Here is a 27,736-nt window from a genome sequence, read left to right on the forward strand (position 1 = left end):
CAGTAGGTACTCTTATTTCGCTCGTGCCGTTAGTAATTGTATATTATCTGCGTAATGTTAAGAAGTGCGTATAGGAGGAGTAGTTCGCAGTTACAGGTACTTCATACAGTTTTGCGCATTCGCGGTTTGCGGATATAGCGTTTCGTTAAACCATATATATATATATATATATAAAAGTACAAGTGAAGCTGCTCTAAATGATGCCTGCACTGCGTGATATTTACGCTGCAGAGATCAGAATCTGAGAAACTTAGAGCATATATTGCTCTAAGTTTTGTGCATAACTTTTTTTTTTTTTTTTTTATTATTATTTTTATCTTCAAGTGTTTTTATTTTTTCTTTGTTACATTTTGTGGGTAGTATTTTATATTCCTTTGGGAACGTAAATCAACGAGATGCTGCACTAAGATGATGAAGAATATTCAGGACTAACAAGACACAGCACAGTAAGAATAATGTTTTTCTTTGAATCTATTGTAACAAGTACATGTTAACATCATCCATCCGCCCGTATCGTCTTACATTTTCGATCATGTATTTCAAAGCTGCTCGTACACTCATTTATTTCATCATTTAAGTACCAAAGCTTGAAACACACGCGTCCTATATTTTTTAACATCTGTGTATAATTAGTACAATTACGTAAAATATCGCTTGTGTAAATATTTTTAAAAGCAAGCCAAAAAGGACGTGGATGAAAAAAAAAAAATTAGACAATTTGAAGCATAAACGTAGATTATAGTGTGTACATACGTACATTTTTATTATGCATGGCATGTCACCCGTATAAATTGGAGTCGTAAGATGTAATAAGTCATCGGCGCGTGCCCGCACGGGTCACATGTACCTACACAATATATATATGCATGTGTCAATATCTAACACATGCATTATTATCATCAATCATAAAAATTAACTGAAATCCCTCTACATATTGCAATCATCAAAATGCTTACGGATAGTCACTGCCTTTATACTTATCTGCTTCATGATAACGCGACGCGGTGTCAAAATCACTATTTCATGCAACTAGGGTATATAATGAGAAAAATTAATGTTGCCTCTTACCTACAATGTACTTATAAAGGAAAAGATAATCTCCATAATTATGATAAGTAGTGTAGTGTCCAGAGTCACACAGATAATTATACTCAAAAGGATCGATCATCAGCCCATGTACTCGCACTTCTCAACACTCTTGTGTATACTTTTTTATATATTATAGTGTGGTCGCCCCGTATGAGGTGTTTACACTCTTGTTATTTGGATAATGTTTATATCCGATCCTCCGTATTACATACACCTCTAAATAGCTATACATCAAGGATGCCTTACGGTTTTTACATAGTGACAACTCATTTACGATGAGATGATGATGCTCACAGTAGGGTTTATTTTCTTCTTTTTATTGTTAAAAGTATAGTAATACACATACAATAATGCATAGGTTGTGTTTTTTTTTTTTTTTAATATCATATGGTGTAGGTATTTACCTTTCATAAGGTATTAACACTCAACCATTTATGTAGGTGAGGAGTAAGGCTCCCCTCTCTCCCTACTTATATTGTAAGTATATGTATATAGTTTAAGCCTCTTAATGAAGTGCTTAGTCGCGAGAAATTATCGATGTTTTAAACTGCAGAACGAGCGGCTCCGTGCGCTCTCGTCTTGAAACACTACACGCTTACATATTATGTGTACACCCGTTATGGACCCGCGTTGTAATTATATACATCCACGAAACGCGCGCTGCTGTGTACGATATCTATTATATATACAAGCATCTAATCATCGATTCCCTGCATGTATTATAGTACATATTCGCGGGGAAGCGAAAGATGTACAATTTACGTGAGCGCTCGGCCGAGAGAGATTTCTATACAAAAATCCCCGCGGAAGAAAGTTTCAAGCGCGTCCGTACATCTGTAACTTTTTTTTTTTTTTTTTTTTTTTTTTTTTTTTCTATCTAGAGCACGCCAGTGTGCTCTCTCCCAGCGATGATTCTTTCGATTTTTCTGGAACGGCTAGCGAAGCTATACATCGCATAGTCTCCATATCCGCTAATTATTCGGCACGCAAATCTGACGTGGGTGTCTATATATATAATATGTACATATATAGGATACACATGCGGCCTTTTAATATTTCACATCGAACCCCCTTTTTTTTTTTTTTTTTTTTTTTTTTTTTTTTTTCAATCCACACACGCAATCTAAAAGAGACCGTCGCAGTCAATACTTATCTTTTTTTTTTTTTTTTTTTTTTTTTTTTTTTCAGGAACACGTACATTTTATTCTATACTTCTGTGTATAGGCGCGTATTTTAATGGCTCAGAAAGACCCGGTGGTTATATTCAAATCATCAAGGACATACCAATAAGAGTAATCATTAAAATCCATAACACGCCTCGGTGGCCGAAAAAAAAAAAAAAAAAAAAAAAAAAGGACCGCTCGATAAGAATAATGTATATATTATCATTCTATTCGTGAGCGTTCAAAATAATCGTATTCCACTTTTGTGCCGTTTTGGAGAAATTTGTTTCGTTCACGGTTATATTACGTTACTTTGAATTATTTGTTATTTTTACCGCGTATACGTGGAGTACTTGTACTTTACCTATACAATCGTATACCGTTTTTCGTTTGACATATTGACATACCTGTACACGTGTAAGTGTTGCATTAATAATGCACGCATCGCCTGAATGTCGAAAACAGTCATTATTTATTACTTGCCCGCAATTATTTCGAGAATATCAATAAATTCAGTCTAGAAATTTCGTAGCTGCAGCGGCACGAGTATTGATTCGAATACGAATTTATTTTTAAATACGGGTGACAATGTAAATTTTAGCGTTTAGTTAAAAAAAACTTATTAAAAAAAAGACATTTGCAAAAAACTGATTAAAATAAATTATCAAAAAACATAATCACCATTCGATTCGTTGCCATATCGTGTAGGCGCAGTGCGAATTTTGAGCATACATTATAGGTGAAGGCCATCAGAGTAGAGAAAATACGACTCGCGATCACATTGTCTCAAATTATTAATGCATAGTCTTCTGTATCATTATTGTTATTTTTTCTAAAAATAAAAAATACGCAAAGCCTTGGACTTGCAAAAAGTTTAACGTAAAGAGTATGGACTTGGTATAATGACAATATTCGTATCACCGACGAGTACACGTCGAAACATTGGAGACGCAGATTTTTGCATGTCATCCCTTCATTTTTTGTTGGGAAGCAAATTATGAATAAATAGAATAAATTTAATACTTGAAAGAAAAAAAAAAAATTGGCCTGTAAATCGTGATTACAAAAAAAAAAAAAAAAAAAAAAAAAAAAAAAAAAAAAAAAAAAAAAAAAAAAAAAAAAAAAAAAAAAAAAAAAAAAAAAAAAAAAAAAAAAGTGGTTGTATCTCTCTAGTTAAAAAGCGTAAACTTTGAAAATAAAGGGCAAATCAAGTGAAACTTCTTACAATTGTTTCCTACAACTGTACGGAAAGAAAAAAAGGTCTTGTTCCTCTACCTCTCGATTTTCCGGAGATTTTTTCATTCAACAATAAATTGTTCAAAGAGAGAGAGATGGTGAACCCACTATTGATTATTTCATCTCAGTATCTTAATGTCATACAGACATGTGTGTACACCAGTGAAAAATCACAGTAAAAAGATTATACCGTGGAGATTATAATTTATCTCTCATTTCGTTTACGGTGTAGAACAAGACTCTCCGAAAAATGTATAAAGAATCATACCTATGTTTGTCTACAACTGATAAGTTATTGCATCCAAGACATATAGGTACATCTCTCACATTTAATTTTTTTTTTTTTTTTTTTTTCATAAAAATTCAGGCACAAAATTTCATAAAAATGAAAAAAACAATCATCTATGAGCTTACTTAGAAATCTGAAACATACACTTGAACCATTTTTTGGGTCACATCTGATTACATTATCTTTTATTTGATATTCCTTTAAAAATATCTTTCCTTCGTCGATTGCTCCCTTTTCACCATCTACGTTGGTTGAAATCCCGGAAATCACTCGGATCCTCGGATGACGGGACGACTTACGTCACAGATGATGCTGCTACCTATATCTGCCTATAGTCTCCACTCTCCAAATATGTAATATTGTAATGCTTCACTTATTTTCTTTTTTATGCATCATAGACCAAGAGCTGGGGTGCATATATAAGGCAAAAAAAGAATACCTGCCGCCACCAGGCTTAATGGATACGAAATAAAAAGTTGTTTTCGAGGAAGTGACATTGGCAGCATAATTGGAACTCATTTACAACCCGAAAATTGGCTTTCAAGTTAACATGCAATATATACACCTTATAAATTAATAATAGGTATACTTTTATTCTCATAATGCGGACGAAATTGGCCCCAATTCCCCTTCTTATTCAATCCCAAAGTTACCGCCACTGTAGTTCTGGATATAAATTATCCATCTTGAAAATACGTTTGGAAAATTAAAGACAAGTAATTTATATGTTGTGGGAGGTCCATTTACTTATAAGTCGATTTTCGGGTAGATGAGTCCCAATTCTGCCGCCAATGTCACTTTGGTATAGACAACTTTTTATTTCCTTTCCCATACGCCTGGTGGCGGCAGGTATTAATTTTTTGCCCAACATGTACCCCGCCAGCTCTTGATGGTCTATCAGGAAAAAAAAACACGTCATTAGAGGGCCGAAGAAGAGCAGAAGACCACACACTTTTTTGTGCAGTTCTTCTGCTGCTGCTGGTGGTGCAGTGTCTGATGAATGGTTAATATTTCTGAATCTGCATGAAAAATAAGTGTTGTGTAAATGTAAAGTCGACTCAGTCACAAGTGTTTACATCACCTAAGTGTTGTTTTTCATCTTTGCTTACGTGTATATATATGTATCAACGGGTAACGTACTTCCATGTAATTTTAATTAGCTAAATAATAATTTATGTAGAGAAAAAAAAGCATATACACACGTTGAATGTGTGCAGTGTCTATCTTTCCTAACTATCGTGCTCGAAGCAGCGACTAATTCAACATGCAATGGAGAAGAAAAGAAGCCTGTACCAGCATTAAATCTCCGCTCGCGTGCATAACCTAAATTAAATTTGTCAGCAGCACACACCTGCAGGCCAGATACAAAACATAACAACCCCCCGAACCACCCCCTTGCATGTATACACACACGCACACGTCAGTCTATATATAATTGTTGTTCTTCTATCTCTCTATTCTCTCATTTTGCGCGCACAGACAAATATATATTTTTTCGTTATTTCCATTGGTTCTAAAAACGAAAAGGCAAAACAAGTAAATAAATAAACTCACAGAGTTAACACCAAACGTGCAAGTAATAAAAATAGAAACTCTCAGAGAATTTTTACTCCTCAAGCACGTAGTCGTGTTGAGAAAAAAAAAAAAAGAAAAAAAAAGAAAAAAAGAGGCTGCCACTATAACAACCTACTCTCTGTTCTTCTGCAGTAGGCAATTAGTCTACTCTCTTATACTTGTATATATTCTCTAAAGCATGTGATAGTGATAAGTGTGTCAGTCATACATGTTAGTGTGTGTATGTTTCGGTTCAACAACAACAACTACGTATATTCATCTTGTCGGCTATACCTATTCTATAATGCACTCCCTCTTATCTTATCTTTTCCCTATGTGTAATATATATATACTGTAAAAATGAAAGCTGTGTGTTTTTTTGCAAGCTCTCTTCGCGAGTGATCGAAACATGTAGCTGTTTTTACACATCAAGCTCTACGATTAGCGAAAAAACTGGTTTATTTTTTTCTTCACTGCGCAAGCCTCTCTATAACATTCATCATGTGTGTTGTTGCAGGTACTTTTATGCCCGTATTCCGTATACCCATGTGACGTACAGTAGTAGGATATATAGTATATACATAGAAGCATCAGCGATGTTCCGTCCCGGCTGCCGCTTTCTTGCAACTCATCGGACTGCGGCAACTAATCACACTTATTACACCGCTGCATCATCGCTTGAACTGCCGCCGTTGCTTCTGGGTCTCGCCGTCGCGTAGCGGACGTAACGTGCGAGAGAAAAACAATAACGATCGACGCCTCTCTTCTAACATGCATTAGGAGTTTTGGAGCTGCAGAGAAGCAGGAGGATGAGCGTTTTTCTCCTGCACACGTCGTCGAGTTTTTCTTTATCTTTGCGACACGCGAGAACTGATTTACTTTGACCGTTCGGTCGAGGCTGTTGCTTTTGCCGCTTGGCTGTTGCTTGATAATAAAAAATAAAAAAAAAACGCTGTGTTTGACATTTCGTTCGTACTGTAATCACTGACATGGATTCCCAGCCGATTACTGTGCCACCATCGGGGGAGCACAACAGCAGCAGGAGGACGCAGTCCATGTCCCATCCACCCAATGTTGGAAGCCTCGCTGGAGATGTGCTCAAGACCATGACTCCACCAGGGACCGGTCGATCCTCGGCTGGTACGTTAATCTGTTCTTTTTATTTTTTTCTTATTACCTTTTTTGCGTGCAGTCGCTCGAGAGATTTTTTTTATTGCCACTGTTTTTTTTGTGTTTCCTGCTCTTTGCTCAGTGTTGGAGGAGAAACTGATCCGACGCGGCAGCAGTCAAGTGCAGCCTGTACTGATTAAGCCTATTTCCAAGGAGTCGCTCATGGCCAACAGTAGTACGTGGGCCGACTCGCCAGCACCACCTCTGTCGCCAGGTAAATTGATAACGATGTACTAATCCAAGCGCCGGAAAGTCTTATGCGCGAGCAGGATACCCGGACAAAGCTTGGGCTGATAAGATAATTACGTAAAACACTAACTCGTTTGATTAAACATGCCGCTATTACGCGCATACGTGTTTCTTGAACGTGAGCCTTGCGCAAACATGAATAGGCTTTTCAGTGAGAAATACATATATTCTATAGAGAGCAACAATTCTGAAAATAGCCATTGATGTAAATAATTTTGATTATCTTTTATTTTTTATTTTTTTGTCTTTTAGGATTGGGTGGTGTTTTTCCTACGACCGGGGAAAGCAGTCCTAAAGCTGACGCTTCGGAAAAAATGAACGAACCAGGATGCAAATTGACAAGGAAGGAGTCTTACAAAGCACAACGAAAAAATTACAGGATGGAGAAGAAGCGCGTTGCCGAGGAACTTCTCAGCTCGCTCAAGGATCCCACGGTGGTCGTCATGAGCGACTGGTTAAAAGTCAGAGGGACACTCAAGAGCTGGACCAAATTGTGGTGTATTTTAAAACCAGGACTGCTTTTGCTCTACAAAAGCCCCAAGATTAAAGTAAATATCCGCCCTTTGATCTATTAATACAGACGCGGTGGTAAATCAACTCGTGTAAACTGAACTTTGATGCTTTTTTTCAGAGCAATCATTGGGTGGGCACCGTTTTGCTGAACACTTGCCAAGTTATCGAGCGTCCAAGTAAAAAAGATGGTTTCTGCTTTAAGCTGTTCCATCCGCTTGAACAATCAATCTGGTTGCCTCGTGGCCCGGAAAAAGAAGCCATTGGTAAGACGCCAAACATTTCCGCCATCAACTTCAAATCCATAGCGAAAAAATGATCACTAACGATATCTTCCCTGAAGGCGCCGTCGTCCAACCGCTACCAACGTCATACCTGATTTTCCGAGCTCCGTCCCAAGCGGCGGGCAAGTGCTGGCTGGATGCTCTAGAGCTGTCGCTACGATGCTCGTCACTGATAGTCAGGTCAACGAGTGTAATACCTAGATCGCCGCAGCACGATTCAACGCTAACGACTCACGAGACGCAGTGGAGCGAAGCCGATTACGAGAAGCACTTTGAAGGACATGGTATGGACAAGTTTTTTAATTCTCATCAGTTGATAATGGTATCTCGCGTGTCTGTGTGATTTTTCGTGTTTCCCTAACAAGCACGATTTACTTTGAAAAGTTTCTCTTGTCATTCGGCTTGGTGCATGAATAATTTCCAAACTGTTATAAACGAGCATAAAAAATACCAAAGTACGCTTTTCGTGCTCATCGTGTGTGTATCCAAGTTTTTAAAGAATCTTTTTTACCCTCCACTGCGTACATATTTACGAAAAAAAAAAAAAAAGGAAAATGGTCTATTTACGTTCCACCACTTGAGTACGCTTCGTTTGAAACATCCATTACTTTATTACGTTGGATGATTAGAGTTTTTATGAAAATAAAGTGGCTTTTCTTTGTAACAAACTTTTTAGAAAATTAAAGTTTGTTCGTTTATACCATTAACGTGACAGGTAGTCGATTTCGACGCATCGTTGCTAAGCAGCGCACCGATAAATGTGTGTACTCATTCAACTGCGTCACGTAACAACAATTTTTTTTTCTTCGATCTTGGTAATTCTTATTCTGCGGAGCAAAAAGTTTGATCTAATTGCACGTCTCTGGAACGTGCGATACTCGGCGAAACCAGCCGATTGATCGAGAGTTAAATTTTTTTGTAAACTTTTCGTCAACACAGACACGGGAGAGAAAAAGAACCAACACTTGGAAATCGCAATATCAGTGCGACATACAACAAATGATACAAGGGGAGAAAAAAAAAAAAAAAAAAAAATCGGTAAGGGAGGGGTTACGATGATGCCTGAGTGTTGTTGTGCATGTTAACAACAACAAAAACGTGTCCCGCCGGGTACATATACAATACACCAGGAGGCTCGCCGTCGCCGCTGCTGCTGCAGGAACGCCGGCCGCGCCGGCCCGCCTCGTCCTCCCTGCTCGAGCCACCCTCGATCCTCCTAAACATCCACCACGCAAGCCCCTCCATCACCCACGACCACCACAAGCGCCGGCTACACTCCTGTCCCGATCCCCCCGAGTACTCGGCCCCGACAACTCCCACATTGGCCACCCTCACTCCCGCCATAAGGTCCAAACTGCGTAGCCTCTGCCCCTCGCCGTCCCGATCCCTCGAGCCACCGACTCCCTACATCCAACAGCTCTGCCAGGTCGTCACCCACTGGGAACGGCTCCTCGGCCAGCACCGCTCCCTCCGCGAGAGCACCTCCCTGCAGCAGTTCCGGTCCCGGTCCCCCAGCCCCTTCTTCCCGGCGAGCACGAGCGTCGATGCTCCCCCCAGGCTCGCGGCCGCTGGCTCCTCCTCGTCCTGCAAGCTCGACGCCCCCGGCATTGCAAGCCGGCGGCGCATGAGCTCGCCCGAGCTGGGCTGCAGCGGTGGCCGCGAGCTTGTTGTCGGCGATGCCGCCGCCGAGCACCTTGAGCACCAGCAGCAGCATGTAGTTACGCTAGATCCCTTGCTGTCCCGACGCGGCCGCCGCGCACGAGCAGACCTCGAGGACACCGTCAGCCAGTCGGCCGAGAACGGCATGGCCGCGGACGCGGAGATCAGTCCCACGGACAGCGAATCCGACGACGAGGAGCACAACAAGGAGGACGACGACGCCGAGCTGCAGCAACCCATCAACGAGACCCCCTACGTCGCCCAGGAGAACGAGGTCTTTGGCATGGTCAGTCTATACCTATCGTATGTATTATTATTGTTGGACGACGATGACAAAGCGTGGATAATTGTTAATTTTTTTTTTTTTTTTTTTTTTTTTCTTTCAACCTAACCATGCCGTTTCGCTGAATGTAGACACAGCACTTGACTATCTTTTTTTTTATTTTATCATAATATTTTGGTGCCCGAGCACGCCGAAATCGCGATTAGATACACGCGGGATATGTCGCGCCCGCGTCAAAGATACCGATCTCTTTGAGATAAACATACGGTATCGTCGTCTGAAATTATACTGCATTATACCTCTGTGTCAATGCGATATTAGTCCAAAGTGGAGTTATAGTGTGAAAATATTAATTTTTTTTTTTTTTTTTTTTTTACAATAAAGGCCGGCGAGGTCGTCGCTGAGCTTCAAGAAGAGCAAAAGTCCCTCATCTGGTTCCTCATAAAGCAAGTGCGCCCGGGCATGGATCTGTCCAAGGTCGTCCTGCCGACGTTCATCCTCGAGCCACGTTCTTTTCTCGAAAAACTCGCCGACTCCTATTACCACGTAGATCTCCTGTCGCAGTAAGTGCCACGTCTTACTATAGGTATAACTCCATACGAACGAGCCTTGCAATGGAATAATGGAATTATTATTTTGTCGAAATTACAGAGCAGTTCTGGAAGATGATGCGTTCACGCGCATGAAAGCAGTTATCAAGTGGTATCTGTCGGGTTTCTACAAAAAACCGCAGGGCCTGAAAAAACCTTACAACTCGCTCCTGGGAGAAACGTTTCGGTGCTACTGGCAGCATCCCAATGGATCGCGCACTTTCTATTTGGCCGAACAGGTGGGTTGTTTCTTTACAACGCTTATCAAAATCACGGTGCTGCTTGCAGGTAACGCTGAAAATCTGCTGTTTTTTTTCTCCATCAGGTCTCCCATCATCCGCCGATCTCCGGCTTTTACGTGACCAATAGACAGGATGGCTTTACCATAAGTGGATCTATTATCGCTAAATCTAAATTTTACGGTAAACGCGCTTGATTGCCTCTAAACGTAGTTTTTTTCGTTATAATCAAATTGCGTATTTTTTAGGCAATTCTACGTCCGCCATACTTGACGGGACAGCTGTGCTGACTATGCTCCCGCGCGGCGAAGATTACACAATGACCATTCCCTACGCACACTGTAAGGGTATTCTGATGGGAACCTTGTCCATGGAGCTTGGAGGAAAAATCAATATAGTGTGCGAAAAGACCGGCTACAATTGTGAACTCGAATTCAAACTAAAAGTACAAACAAGTCATCGTATATTTGCTCATTTTGAATACGATATTTCAATGTTTATTTTCCGATTTTAGCCTTTTCTCGGAGGTGCGGATCAATTGAACATGGTATCGGGAAGAATAAAGCTCGGAAAAGAAACTCTTGCCAATATTAGCGGTTACTGGGATGGTCAGATCATGATCACAGATAAGCGAACAGGCGTGAGTATTCTCGACTTTTTGAAAAGACGTTTTATGATTTCTTTGAATCTGAGGCAACGATATTTTCACCTTTGCAGCAAGAGAGCGTCTTCTTCAATCCAACGCCCGATGTTCGCAAGACTCGATTGAAGAAGTATACTGTGCCGCTGGAAAATCAGGGCGACTGGGAGAGCGAAAAATTGTGGCTTGAAGTATCAAAAGCAATAAATAACGATGACCAAACTATGGCGACCGAAGCCAAAACTGCGCTGGAGGAGGCGCAGCGCGAACGAGCCAAAGAGAGGAAAGCCCTCGGCCAGGAGTGGATACCCAAGCACTTTGTTCAAGACATTATAACGGGCAACTGGGTATACCGTCACGCCGACATCCGTCCATGGGATTCGAGAAATGATGTTGTGCAATACGAGCACGATTACATCATTAGCACAAAGACGCGACACAAAACACCAATCATGCGTACCGGGAGTATTGTTTCTATGGAGCCACAGTCTCAGGTATAAAATTAGTCGACTGCGCGCATTATTACTTTGATATGAAAACAACCTGCTAAACTTTATTACTTTTGAAAAGGTTCCATTGTTACTTGCCGAGTCACGTTCCTCGTTGTCGGTCCTGAAGTCTTCAAAGCGCCAACTCTCAAACAATCATCCCGAATCCACCGAAGCAGCGCACGACTCGGCTAGTTCTTCCGACGCGGCACACTCCGACTCGAGTCAGTCAGTTGGCAAACGACGACGTTCGATAGCTAGGTAATTATTATTATCATTATTGTTTTTTTTTTTTTTAAGCGTCACAAGAAGTAGTTACTGGAATATTATTTACATTGACGTTTTGTTCGATTTCAGAGTAACAAATATGGTTAAGCATGTGGAGGAAAGGCTTCATCAGCACTCAGAGAAGCTGGACAATATACAGCGTCTATTGGAGCAATCCGCGGTACGTCAGAGAGCTGCAAGAGACAGGCTCAGCGGCGGACGTTTAACCAAACACCTGACGGACACGTTGATCGTCGTTCTAGTTGTCTTTATCGCCCAATTTATCATGAGGTTTTGGAGTAGCAACTCGGTCAAGGCCGCAGACTTGTAGTGATTTTCCTATTAAGCATCGGTTCGATATTATTCGTTGACTCGACTCGATCGTATTATTGATCGAACCGGTCGGCATCTTGTTTTCACCCTAGTCGCTAGCCAAATACGGCGCAAATATATCTCTCGAGAGTTAGTCAGTTGCGAGGTATATTAATATTCTTACTATTATCATAGTTATCATTTATATTATTATTATTATCATTATGTATTACAATGAGGTGGGTCCTAATTTTGCTTTTCCGTGATTTAAATTTTGGCTTCCCTAAAAGTGATTTGAGAGAAAACCAGTTTTTCCACTTAGTTTTTAGGGTATATACGTGTTATTTTTCGACAAGTGTTAGTATTACTGTAAATTGCGGTACTAGATGTAGATTTAAACAAATACTTTTTTGCATTTTTTAGCAAAAAAACTCATATTTTTTATTTCTACTTTTTAAACAGAAGAATATATAAACTAAATATCAATTGGATGTTTATCTTCAACTAGTTGACAGCAATAAAAATAAACTTTTATGAGGATGCTTGTAGCATTATGGTATACAGGTTTATGCGAGATTCTTGAAAATCAATCAATAGGCCACAATGCAACTAATAATACGTGAAATAAAAAATATACTATGACGAAAGCATAGTATGAACTTGTTGCAGCTATTACAAGTCATCGCAAATATTCTTTTTTTTATAGTGTGTAAACTAAAACATACAAATATCGTGACCTTAGGTGATACATAGGATAGGACGCGAATAAAATTCCAGTGTTGGCTCAAGGTCCTCTACTTACTTCTCGTATTTTCAAACAATAGCATAAAATGGAATTTTTTGCTCTCCACAAGTTTGATAGCTTAAAGATAATAATGTTAGAAGACCGAATATTCCGAGTGTACTGCGTGAGCTCAACACTTTTTCCATTTTTCACAAATTCTTTTTCAATAACTTTGTACGACTTTTCGATTAATGTGTGTATTAAAAGTAAGAAAAAGAATAAGAAGCGTAAGATAATGAAAGTTTAACCTAAGAGAATTTGATTTGTACCTTTACTTTTTGAATTTTCCGCACCTTATTTTATTGCAAAGTGTAAAAAACGCTGTTTTTTATTTTTAAGAGAAAAACCATACCGAGCTTAATAATGACCAGTATATACACTATGTTTGTTTTTATTTTTCTTGAAATGTATATAATTGGGTGCTTTTTTGGTTGAATGTATTGCAAGTTTAAAGTACAGATCGAGATATAAATAGTTAAAGAGAGGCATTTACGGGCAAGAAGCTACTTATATTATGTCGTTACAAGGATGCTCCTATCAATAGTGTAAAGTAGTATTTTACAAGGGATTTCCATCTGGTTTTGTCATCTCTTTTTCTTCCCTTGCATTTTCAAAGTATTCGTTTGATATGATTATTTCATTTGATTGGGAGTATCAGGCTCAGTGATATATGTTTGTGTGCTTGCCCATATATGTATATTACGATATGGAGTTTTTAATTGCTTGTTCCATTATGTAAAAGTATCCGGATCAATCGTAAAACTCGTTTACGCGCTTGAAAAAACGTAAAAAAAAATATATGATCTGAAATTCTGAATTAAAAAAAAAAATAATGAGCTTTTCGAGGCCATAACGAGTTTTAATTTCCGGCTGCTCTGTTTATGTTGTTTTATTTGTGTTGATCTAATAAATATTTTTTTTAACATACAAGTGCGTGTCTGTTGTTTTTTCTACTTGATATATTAGGGACGAGGAGATAGAAAAATATAAAATGCACAATCACAGAATATAGATATTCGATTCGAGGTATTGTTGTTAAAGTCCGAAAATAAAAGTTCCCCTGCTGTAGTACCAAGTGCTAGGCAGCTATTAGCTTAAAAGAAAAAAAAAAGATACAATCGTACCTAATTAAATATATATTTCGATAGATGCATTGCAAACAAGAATCGATTCCAAATATCTATAACTAAAGAAAAATATAAATCTAATAATGTATTACATGAAATAAGTTGATCAAAGTCCCAAAATCTAAGCAATGGGCGAAAAACAGACGTATTAATAAAAATGTTACGATCTTTATTAGCTTCGTGTGAAACAAGATTATCGTGAAGTATACGCTGAATGAAATTTTTTTATACATATATATATATTAAAAAAAAAGAAAATAGAAAAGAAAGAGAGAGACAAAAATGTCACACGTTACTTAACTACTTCCTCAAAACCTATGTAATTATACTCTCTTTGGATAAATTAAAAAAAAAATAATAATAAAAAATTTCCAGCTTCCAAGCGAAGCCAGTCTTTCTTCAAGTGTCAAACTTCGTATAATATTGATTCATTGTACGTATGTACTCTTTTTTTCTCCTCGATAACATTTGTTGCAGATAAAGTCTGATTTGTCAGTAAATTGTACATGTTATACAAATATTATTATTACCAAATTAGAAAGAAATTAATAAAGTGAGAAGAAGAAAAAAACAAAAAAATTACACAAGAGCAGTCGAGTTCTACCAAACGTTTCATCAACTTTCCCTGCCGAGGTACCATATATTCATATTGCACGTTATGTACATTTATCTTCCTCCAACGGTCATGAAGCACAGTTTTTTCTTCATCCCCTATTCAACTGATTTTACTTTGACATTCATACATTGTTATTTACATTTTGAGTATTAATGTGAACAATTGACTGTAGAAATAAGGAAACGAGATGTCGAGCAAAGTCGGGTACACGCTGGTGACGCCTATGATGGTGCGGGACGCCGTCGAGGAGTTGGAGAAGAGGCGGGAGCGCGTGCCGATCAGTTTGCTCTTGACCCACTTCCAGCGCAACTTCCCGGTGCAGAGCAACGCCGACGCGTTGAGGAGCCAACTCCTGGAGCAGGCCGACAAGGCCGTGAAGAAGGGCTGGCTGAAGCGCTACTCGGACAACTCCTACAGCCTCACGACTCTGCGCTGGGAGGCTAACGTTCAGGAATTCGGCTTCGATTGATCGATCGATCCTACTCCCCTCCAACCCCACCGCATATTTCGCTCGCTACTCTACTGGAGATTAATAAATTTCGCTGATCTCGCACGTCAAGTGTGTTGCATACATTATTCGCGACGCGAGTCACGAAAGAACTTGTGAGAGCTTTTCCTTTTAGAAATACCTTGGATTGTCATCAGTAAATACATGGTTCTTTTAACATCACTGTGAAAAAAAAAAAAAAAAAAAAAAAATCCCAACATGGGATTCTCTGCAGCCAACCCTTGAAACCTCATACTCGGGAAGAAAGTGTGAGACGTCAAGTGTAAATGCAAAAGCGCGCAAGCTCCCATAAACTGCACGTTGTGTGAATGAACTGACAGAAGCAATATAACAATATACCCCATACGTAGACTTTATAGCTCTTTTATTTTTTCAAACGACTTGTCACATATATATAACACATGTAACATACATTTGGGCGAATCCCCTTTGGGAGAGGAGAGAACATATACATATATATGTATGAATTGCCCGGACTCCCGGTTAGGATAAGCTTTTTTTATCTGTTGGTCTCGTTTCTGCGACACTGTATATATGTATACCCACCCACATTCCGATATGAGCAACGTCTATACAGCTCCCCTAGAGAAAGTGCAGAGCTTGAGGAAGAAATTTTACTGGGCGTAGGCGTGTGTGTGTGGGCCACCGAGGGGGAAGAGTTATCAGAGAGAGGGATCTGTGCCATTGCGAGAGGGAAAAACAAGGGAGTAATTGTGCCAGCACGGAGGCCATTTACAATTAGGGGACTGAGAATGACTGCAATTCTCCACCTACTGTGATATACCTACACATAATATACTTTTTGAAAGCTCCTCTCTCTCTCTCTCTCTGGTATATATTATCTCAAAGAACGTGAAAAGCACAAGGGCGTCCAAGAAAGGATGTACGGAGAGGAGCTCCAGCTTGATTTATACGTGGGGAGAGATTAGAAAGGTGTTTGCGCGCAGTCGCACTGACCCGTGTCAAAACGGCCGAGCTTTTCTTGCTCCTTCCTCGGCGCTCTCTCTCAGTACTGGCTCTCCCGCCGAAGCAGCGGACGGACGCCAGCAACCCCTTCCTACACGGGGGAGGTGTACTTTTGTATACACGTTAATATATTGGCACACACCTGTTCTCCACACGCCCCTCTCTCCCTCTCTCTCTCTCTCTCTCTGACAGAGACGCGACAGATGTAAATAAACAAGAAGAGGTTTCGCGCGCGTGCAAGCTCTCGTACACGCAGAGGAGTGGAGCGCATACACGCAAGGATTTTCTTCTTCTTTTTTTTTTTTTTTTTCTTTTGTTTCTTGTTTTTGTTTAAAGTGCGTGTGCTTTGGGGACAAAAAAAAAAAAAAAACAAGTTAAACACCAAGACTTGGCTCCGATGTCTCTTGGAGCTGGAGGGTGGTGGTGCAGCAGTAGTGGATGATGACAGTATACGTGCAGGTGCAGCCTTGACCCCAGCAACTCGGTAGGATAGAAGAAGAGGAGGCAACTTCGATGAGCTTTTCCATTATCCAGTACAAGGGTGACAGGGTGAGAGAGAGAGAATGTATATATATACATTCCACACACACACACACACAAATACATTGGGATCGCGTATAGGGGTGGTGGGTGGAATTTTTTCGCGGCGTAAAACCCCAAAGTTGTGTCATTCGAGATATTTCTTCCACTTTCTGCCTTTTCGTATCCCTTTACGTGAAAGCGCGCGTGTGAAATACGATACATTTAAGATAAAAGCTGGTCCGTACATATATATATACATGGGGTGGTTGGACATATAGTTTTGTATATATATGTGCTTTTATAAAAGAGTATGGCTTTTTTTCGTGTATTTTTATACTCGAGCTATAAAATTACGGATAATGGAAAACAATACAACTACTCCAAAGATCTATGACAAACATAAAAGTGTAAAACAAAACAAGTGAATTTCCGGATGGTTATTGTTTATTTATATATTTCCGCGTTAAATAAAACACTTAGTTGGCGGCGGGTTAACTAAGTTGTCGTTACAGTTTTATGGTGACAAAAAAAAAAAAAAATAAATAAATTCGCGTAACCGAAACAACAACAGCAAGTTATACGCAATATTGATCGATCAGCTTGTTTTTCCCAAAGGGTCAGCTCATTGTATATCCGGTATTACAATTGACCAAATGGACATTTACACACATAAATATCCCCCAAAATCGTGAAAATAGCCCCTCGCGCATTACGATTCGAGCTCATTTATATGTTTGTCGGAAAGAAAACAATCTCAAGCTCGAATGAGAGCAGTCCAAAGTGAAGGGAGGAAAGAAACAATTAAACACCAGCTGCTGCCGCCCGCGCGAAATCATTCTCTGTACACGCATCCATACATACACAAATACCCATAATGACATGTGTATACATATGTTATTATCACACGGGCCACGCGTGTGTTGTACTGCATTGTTATCCTCCCCCTCTCCTATATGTGTATATATGTAAACGCAGGCTTTTATATGATCGTCGTCCGGTGTAAAGCTCCCTCCCCGTCATGACCTGCACGATGGGAGCTCCGACGGCAGAAGTGGCGTCAACAGCAGTCGGTGGCAGTGGCGTTGCTACACCATCGATCATCATTGCCGCCGGCGAGCGGAGAAAGTCAGTTATGGAGCAAAGTGACAAATAAACAAGAAAAAAAAGGCAAAAAAGTATAGGAGAGGTGGCGAGCGCCGTGGGCCCCATAGCATATATCCAAGTACTTCGTCATGGTAACGGCGATGAGCGGCGAAAAGTCCACGAGCAAGCCCAACGCGGCAGACACGTCGACCGGAAGTAATGCCGGCGACGAGGGTAAAATCATCACCGAGCAGCAAAAAACGGCCACCGGCCCCAAACAACAATCCGAGGGCCCGAAGATCCAGCTGCCACCGTCCTTGACTTTTACGGCGCAGGCCCACCCGACACCCTTCGCCCCGGCTGCTCAAGAGTCGCCCAATTATCTCGCCTACAAAAAGGTAAAATCATGATTTTCGAGTTATACTGCACGTTTATACAGAGCTAAAAAATATGTTACCTGCAGATGGAGGCGATCATCGAAAAAATGCAGAACGAAGAGACTGGCATACCCGTGAAGACCGTCAAGACTTTCATGACTAAAATCCCGTCCATTTTTACAGGTTCGTCGTCACACTCATCTCTTTCTTTTATAAACGTCAAATATATTATACAGTCGTTCCATAAATAATATGCATCAATCTTGAAATGTGCCGCAGGAACGGATCTGATAGCGTGGATGATGAAGGATATGGACATCGACGATCAGGGTAACGAAGAATAAATAAAAATATACCTATTGATTCTTGCCGATCTCTAAATGTGCGTGAAATTCGCGTTACAGAGGCCCTTCACGTTGCTCAGCTGATGGCGGCGCACGGCTACTTTTTTCCGATCGACGACCACAGTCTCGCCGTGAAGAACGACAACACGTTCTATCGGTTTCAAACCCCGTATTTCTGGCCGTCCAACTGCTGGGAGCCCGAGAACACCGATTACGGTATACAATTACATATTATACTTGCACTTATCAACCGACCCCCTAAATATACACACATCGCACCTACAAAGTCCAACCGAACTCGTTATTCATTAACTTTTTTTCTCCATATGACGTCTCGCATCAGCCGTTTACCTGTGCAAGCGCACGATGCAGCACAAGGCGCGCCTCGAGCTGGCGGACTACGAGTCGGAGTACCTGGCGCGCCTGCAGAGGCTCTTCTCGCGCAAGTGGGAGTTCATCTTCATGCAGGCGGAGGCGCAGAACAAGGTCGACAAGAAGCGCGACAAGCTCGAGCGCAAGATCCTCGACAGCCAGGAGAGAGCCTTCTGGGACGTCCACCGGCCAATGGTATGATAAAAGTTTCATTGACGTATCGATATGAAGGAAAGAAAAAAGGGGTTGCGATATACATGACACGTTTTTCTTCGTTTGTAAGCCGGGATGCGTGAACACGACCGAGCGGGACATAAAGAAGGCGTACCGCAACCAGAGCAAGTCCGCCTGCGAGGAGCCAATCTACAGACGGACCATCACGGTCTTTGGCGGCCCGGCGCCGTCGAACCGCCGCACCGAGTCCCGAACGTGCACCGAGCTCAAAAAGGAGATCGACCACCTCAGGAATCGGCTCGACCGGCGCGTCATCAAAGTGTCCAAGGTCGCTGACGCGTGAGTTCATTTTTTCTTTTTTTTTTTACTTCATTACTTTACGCCCCGTACGAGGAGGTCATGGATTTCATGCGTCGCAGGCTCATCGGTTACTTCGAGCAATACGCCGAGTACGATGCGTTCCTCACGATACCCGAGTACCCGAACCCCTGGACGTCTGACAGCACTGAGATGTGGGAGCAGGATAACTTGCCGTGAGCTGTCGATGCTTTTCAAGTACTGTATTATGAATAAAGTGTGATTTCGTTGTTGTTTTTTCCGTAGGAAAGAGGTGTCGGCGAGGAGGGTCAAACGGTGGGCCTTTAGCCTCCAGGAGCTGCTGCAGGACCCGGTCGGCCGGGAGCAGTTCATACGGTTCCTCGACAAGGAGTTTAGCGGGGAAAATCTCAAGTATACACACATTTACTTTGAGAAAACGCGGTGGTTCCCCACTTACTCTTGTTATCACTGTTTCGATGTTTTACTTTTAAGATTTTGGGAGGCCGTGCGTAACCTGAAGACGCTGCCCCAGAAGGACGTCGAGGAGAAGGTCCAAGAAATCTGGAACGAGTTTCTGGCTGCTGACGCTAGCTGTCCGATCAACGTCGATTCGCGCTCGTACGAGATGACGAAGCGGAATCTGGAGAAGCCGGACCGCTGGTCTTTTGACGTTGCGGCGGTACGTTTACAAAAAAGTGTATTTATTTGTGTACTTAACGGCAAGTGTAAACGTTTCTTTTTTTATTTAAACAATGCGAATTTTACAGGCGCACGTGTACCATTTGATGAAGAGCGACTCGTACTCGAGATACTTGCGCTCGGACTTGTACAAAGATTTCCTAAATGTTTCCAAGAAGAAGATCGGGGTAAAAAAATTTATTTTACGTAACACAATGCGTGAAAATGATTAACAATAAAACGAATGTTTGGTTTTTCCATTTAGACGTCGGTTAAAGGCATTCGATCGATCGTATCCTTCACGGGTCGAAAGGACACGCAAGCCGTTTAAAAGAGGACAGTGACGCAAGCGAAACAAAGATTCTAACAAGAAAAGACTCTCTGGGGGCTGTTGACGTTAAATATTGTACAAGGAGCGGGAAATGGAGGCGTAAAAGTTGAGGATCGGTAAACTTTTTGTTTTGAAGGCAGACAAGCAACGCACGCCCACTGGAATTTTCACACAAACTGCCAAGTATAGGATGCACCATTTGCTGGGGAAAATAGTACGAAAACACAGACACAAATCATGTTGAATGTCAATATTAGAAAAAAAAAAAAAAAAAGTTTCACCGCAAACTAACACAAACACGTTTCATTTGCATGCAAGTTATTAAACAAAATAATAATGATGATGCTAGGTCCGTCAACACAAATCATTTCCGTAAAAAAATACGCTATCCTTGTATTTTTCCTCTTTGTTGTGAGGAATTGATGTTTTCGAGAAGAAAAATTAACTTGTAAAAGGAAAAAAGATAGAAAGAATAGCAGGCTCGTTGTTATGCGTAAAAGAAAAAGCACAATACCATGTTTTATTAGAAACTTGTTATATTACTACTTTCGTTCTAAGATATTTCGATTTTTTCATCGAAATGGTGATGTGTGTTAGGATAAAATGTGTAGATTGTAAAATCATGAATTTTATCACAATCATGTAAATAGTAGTATTGTTTTGAAATTCTTTAAGAACCACAACGATTCTTGTTTTTTTTTTGTTTTTTTGTTTTTGTTTTTTTTCTTTTACAAAAATCTTCAAGTCACACTTGAGATTATGAGAATCGTTTTTAAACATGTTTTAATCTCTGTTGAGTCTGTAACATGTATTTTATGAAAAAAAAAAAAAAAAAAAAAATATCGATAAATAAAAACAAACTCATTTGTTTTCCTCGCCTTTGTACCGTTCTGGTATCGTTTTATTTCTCTTCTTGGATTTTTCACGAGCCTATTGAGCGTTATTTGCCATAGTTATTTGTGCCTTCTCTTGGATTATCTGTTCGGTATGGTAAAGTTTGTAACTCACTAGATAATCTCTGAATAGTCTGTAGAGCGTGCAATAATTTGTCATGAGTAAAAGACACATGGACAATGTTCGATACCACTCTCTTGCACGGAAGAGTATCATAAACTGAGCAACGACGATCGTCAACTCCAAGACAAACAAAGAAAACTGAAAATAGGAGGGGTTGCCGAACATCGTCTGTAAAAAACAACAATAATATTAATGTTTGGCTTGAGACATAAAATTAAGTTTTGATTAGTAGTACGTACGTGAAATCGGTAGTGAGTTGGATTTCCCGGTTCCGCAGCAGTGCAAAGACCTTCGGAGCGATAAAGCTCCTTGTTATGCCTTACTACGGAACCGTGAGGCCAAAGAATCCCGTCGTTCCACGACTGTATGGGTATGTGGACATTTTTACTGTCAAATTTGGACCATTTGCCCAAATGAAGCGCTGCTCGATGAAGAACGTCGCAATATCTGAATTTTTCACGACAAAATGTCAACTTTAAATAATAATTTTCAAGGGACGACAGCAGTTTATTAAAATTTAAACCAACCTGACGGGGTAGGATTGACATAGATGGGTACCTAACCTACCCAGCCAAATGAAAATAACGTGCTGTGCCACCCAGCCGAAGTCGTAATGTAAATGCTGAGGAATAAATATCACAGGTGCAACGCCACACAAGTACGCACTTCCAGAAGATGCGAAAAGAGCCTTCTTCAACCTTTTATTAAAGTCTAACTGTAGACTGGCTACCTCGGCTCTAATGGCAGTTGCATTCAACGAACAATTATGCAAAGGCTTATCTGAAACGAAAGAATCATGATTGAATATTCAAATGCAGTTAGTTAATGTAAGCTTCTGGCATGGCTTACCTAATAAAAATTTGGTTTTTCTGTCCTCTTTCACGTAAAGAGGTGGACTTGAAACATCAAAAAACGGTCTTATGCTAAAGCCAAACATTAGAAAATAGAAGGATACAGAACTGCAAAAAAAAAAAAAGAAGCCCACGTTAACATTGAAGATAAACGTTTTAATTCCACAATTGATGTAGCATAATGCAATACTCCATACTTACGGATAACAAAGGTAAAAAATCTTAATAGTACTGTGCCTCTGATTCATGTGATACAGGCACCAGAGAAGTATGCCCATAACAACAGTAAAAAGTAGTATCCTCATGACTCTTTGAGCAAATGGTAACCACCTCTGGGGAATAACACTGTCCATCGATTTACAAATCATGGCGTGGACGAGTTGTCTTGCTGCCATGGTTATGATAAATATTAAAAGGTAGGGATCCATTAAATAGAAATTCTGGAAAGAGTAAAGAAATTAAACAAGATGATGACTTTATCTGATAAAAAGTATACTCACCATGCTATAATCGTTATAGGAGTGTGGCAGCCACCAGATAGTCTTGTACAAGTTGAGCAGTTGCAGGGCAGCAACGACAAGGGACGTGGCCAAGGACAAAGCCTCAAAGGGTATCTGTCCGTCGACAGGTACGGATGGCACGGGTATGTGTTTGGGAGCAAGCGTGCGCCCAACGTTTATCTGCTCGTTCATGTTGTTGTGGTTCCTCTTATCGTCAACATTATTGTAACAACCAGCGTTGTTGCTGTTGCTGTTACCTGAAGGTACCGAACCACTATTGTTGTTGTTGCTGTTCGAACTACCGACTTGGAGCCGAGTACTCGATCGTCCGCCTGGACAGCGACGTCCTCCAGCCATTGCTTCTTCTCATTTGCATTGAACTATGTGTCTTATTGACTACGTTTTTCGACTAATGACAAAATAATGACGTGTAGTTTTTGCTTGTCGGGCTCGTATGTTTTGAAAGTCAGGTTATTACTAATAAATGAGGGGTGAAACTGTGTGCGCGGAGATAAAATGAAAACACACGGCGAGAAATGAGAGAGGGGGGATTGAAAAAAGGACAGAGGATGCGGAAGGTGTGTTTACATGAGTATTCCGAGTGTCGAATGTCGATTCTTATCTTTTTTTTTTTTTTCATTTATCTATTACTTAAGCCTCTAATTTGTCTATTATCAGTTTTTTAATATTATTCTTATCTCTTAATACAAAAATTTTGTATTCATAATTTGGAATTGTTATCACGAAACGTTGTAGCAATAAAAGTTGTGGTAATAAAAGTTTGTTCAAAACATATATATATATATACTACGCATACGGAAAATTTTTTTTTTCTAATTAAAATATAATAAAATATAATTTTCTAAGTAAATACAAATTACCGTATGAGATAAAAGTTTCATAGAAATACCTGCTATAGAATTTGGGCGACAAATACTTAAATATGCTTTGTGAAATCTTGCAAGAATCTCGCGTCACATCAGTTATTGCACTTTCGTTTTGCAACTAATTATTCACTACTGTAAAAATTTATTTGCTACGAAACTTTTAAATTACCGTTCGTTTCATTCTGATTAACAAAGTTACTTAGGCTTTCGATCGTTTTTATAAACAGGTTCAACATTCCACATATAAGTACCGCGATAACAAAAGGTGCATTATAAATCTCTATAGAGAGAGATAAGAATTCACATTAGATCCAAGTATTTTCCAAACAATACAATTATCTCTCGTTTATTCAATTATTTGTAAACATAAAAATAAACATGTTTCAAATATAAAGACTAATTAACAATTACTAAAGTCCATATTTGAGACAATAATAAGTCATTTATCTTTCCAAAAGTTATAATTATATCGATTATTATCGTTTATTGATTATTTTTTTGTTTACAAATTAAAGTAAAAAAATTCTTTCATACCGTCATTAACGACTGTAAACTTTTTTCATGAACAACTAGTCATATATACTTTATGGCAATTAAGTTATTTTTTTTTTCCTCACCCCGGCCAACTTGCCGTTGATGTTTATGTAATGAACATAAAAAATAATAAAAAGTAATCAACAGTAATATTATCATGTCAGTCTCAAATCTGGACTGAATTATATTTCTCATTATCGGTTTTTTCATCACTCATCATTATTGTAGCTCATCTTCACCAAGACATAATTTCTGTTTGGGTCATTATTTATACGATGTACATAAACAATGACAGATATAATATATATTTACAATATTAACAAAGATATATTTACACGCCGCTAGTCACAATATTTCATGTACATATATATATATACAACCAAAACAACAATTTTATTGTACAAGCCATATGTATATCTCGCTATAAATCCCCAGATTGGCCTATTTGTAAGTACGTATATACGTGATATTTACAATAAAACATCAGAGATTTTCGAATTCCCTGCAGATACCTATAAATAAAAAACCATCCGTGCAACGATATCGTCCCGTGGTGCGTGCGGTCAAGCCGTGGCCACGGGACTCTTCTTCGACGCCCCGGCAGCATTGTTCCTCCTGACGAGCGGCAAGAGGGTCCAGAAGGCAGCCCCGAGCACGAGGAGGAGCCCGAGGGCGAGGAAAATCGGGCGAAACGACCCGATCCGCTCGTACGCCAGAGTACAAACGGGCGGGCCGACGAGCTGCAGAGCCCCGCCGACGCACAGGGTGATACCGTACGAGGAGGTTAGGTTCTCGGGGCCGAGCATGTCGGCGAGGACCACGGCCGTCGTGCCGATGTACAGGCCCGAGGCGAGGCCGAAGAGGCCGCAGAGCCCGGCCAGCTTGTAGTAATCACCGACGGAGCCGGCGACGAGGGCCAGGGCGATGCCGCTCAAGCCGAGGCCGCTGACGAAGTAGTAGTGCTTCGGCACGAGGTTCAGGTCCGAGAGGCTGGCGCCGCCGATTCGGCCGATGAGGTCGAAGAGCGAGACCACCGAGAGGAGGAGGGCCGAGCGGTCGCCGCTGAAGCCCTCCGAGACGCCGTACGCCGGCAGGAGGATCATGAAGTTGGTGTTGCTGATGACCGAGGCCGAGTTCGAGACGAGGATTATCAGGTAGAGCGGGTTGCGCAGGATCGACCACTGGAATATCGGGGGCTCCCCGGGGCTCTCACCACCACCATCCGCTCCCACCTCGTCGCTCGCGCTCGATATCTGGCTCTAAAGTCGTGTTTGTTTCAGATAACACGTACAAGGCAAGTGCAGGTGGATGGGGACGAAGCGCAAAAAAAAAAACTCACAATCTGCTTTTTGAAGAGCTTCTTCCTCATCAGGCTGACCCTGAGGTCGTGGCGTGGGTCGGCGGTTATGGACTCGACGTTGGAGATGACGCTGCTCCGACGCGAGGACAGTCCGTCCGTGTCCTTTTCGCTCGCCGTTTTGCTGGGCGATTGCGGTTGTTGTTGTTGTTGTTGTTGTTGTTGTTGTTGTCGCTGCTGCTGGTTCTCGGGGTCGTTTGCAGGTACGAGCTTCATGTGCCGCTCGACCGGGTGGTAGAATAAGGCGCATATCATCGTCGTAGCCACGAGGCCACCCAAGATCAGGACGGTGTATCTGTCATTGGGGAGAAAAATAGTACGTGAGCTTTTTGTACGCAATTCAATAAGAGAGGCTTCAAAATAGCTTGAGAATCGTTGCGTTGCTGCACATAAATGTATCATCATACATGTACAATAAAGGAGACAAGCGCTGAATTAGGTTTTGGAAAAAAACAAGCAGACATTGATCGACAGACAGATAATAGATAACAGAGATGTAAGCAGGTATATATATGTATGTATACATGTATAACGCACCTGTGACCCAACTTGGTGATGAGGAACTGGAGGAGAGGCGACAGCACGACCGTGCCTATTGTGCTGGTGGTTATAATTAATTATTAAATGAGACGAAAAGAAAAAGACGTTAAAGTCGGTGATTAAACGTTTGTTTACCTGCCCGATATGCAGAGTCCGGTCGCAAGGCCGCGTCTACGCTCAAAGTACTCGCTCACGATGTATATCGTCACGGGGTAACACAAGCCCGCTCCGATTCCCATCATTATTCCGTAACTGCATACAGTTGGCGCACAAAAGGAGAACGAAAGACTCAGTATAAGGAGACACAACAATATCACGCGCGAGGAGAGATTATTACGATCGGCGGGCTAATTGTTTCTCCAGATTCGTCGACGCGTTTACCGAAAAGAGGTCACAATGTCTCGATTTTCACTTTGGAAACGGTATTATTGTTTTTCCTTGCAATGCATATCTCTCAGTTTTAAAAAAGTGAAATAGTTTTTTTTCAACTCAACATCGAGATTGATACATTTGTGGGCATTTTTTTTTTTTCATATTCAATATTTGTTTATCGGTATGTGGTTCTGGTTTATGGGATTATCGTCAGCCGCATAAGCGCATACGCATACTCATTAAGATGCGCTTATAGCGTATGAAAAAAAAAAACTATATTATTGCGTCAAGGTACAGATAATAAATATCATCACACTAAAGTGCCATTTTTTTGTTGCTTTCATATAAGTATATAGGTATAGATGTGATTCGTACCTGAAGTACAGATAAGTCACGGAATTGGCGAAGAAACTGAGCATGAGGCCGCTGGAGGCGAAAAATCCCCCGATCATCGTGACTGTCCTGTACGAGTACTTGATCGACAGGTAACTCGACAGTGGACCTGAAAAAGAAAAAAAAAGTACCAGATTTCATATATACTTGAACAATCATTAGTCAATGCCATAAACTCAAAGTCGAGATTACTCACCGAGAAAATAGTAAAGAAAGTAGCAGAGGGCCGTTACCCAGGACGCCTCGGTCGGGGTAGTGTGGTAAACCCTGAGAAACTCCAAAAATAGGACCCCGAAGGATTTAACGGTCCCAGAAACCAGGACGTTGATCGTCACCGCGGCGCAAAGGACGAGCCAGCCCCAGCCGCCGTCGGGCGGCACTTGCCTCATGATCGGCTGCTGTTGTTGCATCGCAGTCGTTGTTGTCTTCATATTTGGCCAGACAAGGGTGTACGTATACTACGCCACACCAGTGTGAAAAATCGGCTGAAATCGACGAGCTGTAGAAAAATAGTACTACCGTCGACGCCGAGTGCTCGGTTTCTAATGCGTTTAATATAGACACCCGCCAGTTGGGCGCGAGGGACAGAGAGAGAGAGAGGAGCGCGCGTGGATGCTGACGATTAAACGCCGGTGTACGGCATATTGTTGTGCGTGTTCGCTTATTTTCTCTCCGTTTTAGTTTTCTTTTTTTTTTTTTTTTTTTTTTTTTTCATCCAGGTAAGGTGGGAGAGGGGGATTACAATGTAACGCACAGCGAGGCAAAACGAGATACATGTGTGACAGTGAGCGAGGACGCGCTCTTGTTCGATTGATTTTTCAAAGCGGCGCGCAAAGTCAACAGAGAGAGAGAGAGAGCGCCAAGAATCGCTCTTTCATTATCTTTAGAAAACTTCTCGCGGCAGCTGGCGCCGATAGGTATTTCCATTTGTCTTTTTTGTTGTTTTTTTTCGTCTTATTTTAGGTACGGGTGTATGCGCAATGTGCCACTGAATTGATGATGTGTGCGGAAGATGACGGATTTTCGTCAAGTGCGCGCGAGGAGAGAAGATCGATATATTAAT

General features: G+C 40.9%; 5 protein-coding genes across 7 annotated transcripts; 3 read left to right on the forward strand and 2 right to left on the reverse strand.

Annotated features, from left to right (window-relative positions):
• The first annotated feature begins 267 nt into the window (after positions 1-267).
• Orp8 (Oxysterol-binding protein-related protein 8) lies at positions 268-14,105 on the forward strand. Of its 3 annotated transcripts, none has more exons than XM_089596709.1 (15): positions 268-446; positions 5,849-6,471; positions 6,584-6,715; positions 7,003-7,298; positions 7,382-7,526; positions 7,604-7,828; positions 9,263-9,489; positions 9,871-10,049; positions 10,138-10,315; positions 10,402-10,498; positions 10,564-10,760; positions 10,830-10,955; positions 11,033-11,449; positions 11,526-11,704; positions 11,801-14,105. In XM_089596709.1, exons 2-15 carry the CDS (start codon positions 6,321-6,323, stop codon positions 12,039-12,041), a joined length of 2,790 nt encoding a protein of 929 aa, XP_089452835.1. In that variant the 5' UTR covers positions 268-446; positions 5,849-6,320; the 3' UTR covers positions 12,042-14,105. The 3 variants fall into 3 exon arrangements, with proteins under 3 accessions (XP_089452835.1, XP_014208693.2, XP_014208694.2); XM_014353207.2 differs by having other exon boundaries at positions 9,272-9,489; XM_014353208.2 differs by having other exon boundaries at positions 9,311-9,489.
• A 631-nt stretch (positions 14,106-14,736) lies between these two features.
• On the forward strand, positions 14,737-15,217 carry LOC149373520 (uncharacterized). Its single transcript, XM_089596860.1, has one exon. The coding sequence runs from the start codon at positions 14,737-14,739 to the stop codon at positions 15,016-15,018; it is 282 nt and encodes a 93-aa protein (XP_089452986.1). The 3' UTR covers positions 15,019-15,217.
• Positions 15,218-16,524: 1,307 nt separating this feature from the next.
• Positions 16,525-20,900, forward strand: RSG7 (regulator of G-protein signaling 7). Its single transcript, XM_023390391.2, has 12 exons — positions 16,525-16,572; positions 17,521-18,026; positions 18,092-18,188; positions 18,285-18,335; positions 18,410-18,565; positions 18,693-18,916; positions 19,005-19,234; positions 19,315-19,428; positions 19,499-19,624; positions 19,706-19,892; positions 19,981-20,079; positions 20,157-20,900. The coding sequence occupies exons 2-12, from the start codon at positions 17,778-17,780 to the stop codon at positions 20,220-20,222; spliced, it is 1,599 nt and encodes a 532-aa protein (XP_023246159.2). The 5' UTR covers positions 16,525-16,572; positions 17,521-17,777; the 3' UTR covers positions 20,223-20,900.
• Positions 20,901-21,086: 186 nt separating this feature from the next.
• On the reverse strand, positions 21,087-23,125 carry LOC106639515 (transmembrane protein 39A). Its single transcript, XM_014353163.2, has 6 exons — positions 22,591-23,125; positions 22,292-22,530; positions 22,089-22,198; positions 21,767-22,019; positions 21,479-21,686; positions 21,087-21,407 (listed from the first exon to the last, which is right to left on the reverse strand). Exons 1-6 carry the CDS (start codon positions 22,945-22,947, stop codon positions 21,153-21,155), a joined length of 1,422 nt encoding a protein of 473 aa, XP_014208649.2. The 5' UTR covers positions 22,948-23,125; the 3' UTR covers positions 21,087-21,152.
• Positions 23,126-24,533: 1,408 nt separating this feature from the next.
• Positions 24,534-27,083, reverse strand: LOC106639494 (monocarboxylate transporter 12). The gene is made up of 6 exons (XM_014353136.2): positions 26,870-27,083; positions 26,656-26,782; positions 26,044-26,160; positions 25,906-25,968; positions 25,351-25,663; positions 24,534-25,270 (listed from the first exon to the last, which is right to left on the reverse strand). Exons 1-6 carry the CDS (start codon positions 27,081-27,083, stop codon positions 24,575-24,577), a joined length of 1,530 nt encoding a protein of 509 aa, XP_014208622.2. The 3' UTR covers positions 24,534-24,574.
• Positions 27,084-27,736: the final 653 nt, after the last annotated feature.

This window comes from Copidosoma floridanum, unplaced genomic scaffold (genome assembly GCF_036245765.1).
Source record: "Copidosoma floridanum isolate Cflo_tuat_1 unplaced genomic scaffold, Cflo_Japanese_pri ptg000030l, whole genome shotgun sequence".
NCBI classification, from domain to species: Eukaryota; Metazoa; Arthropoda; class Insecta; order Hymenoptera; family Encyrtidae; genus Copidosoma; species Copidosoma floridanum.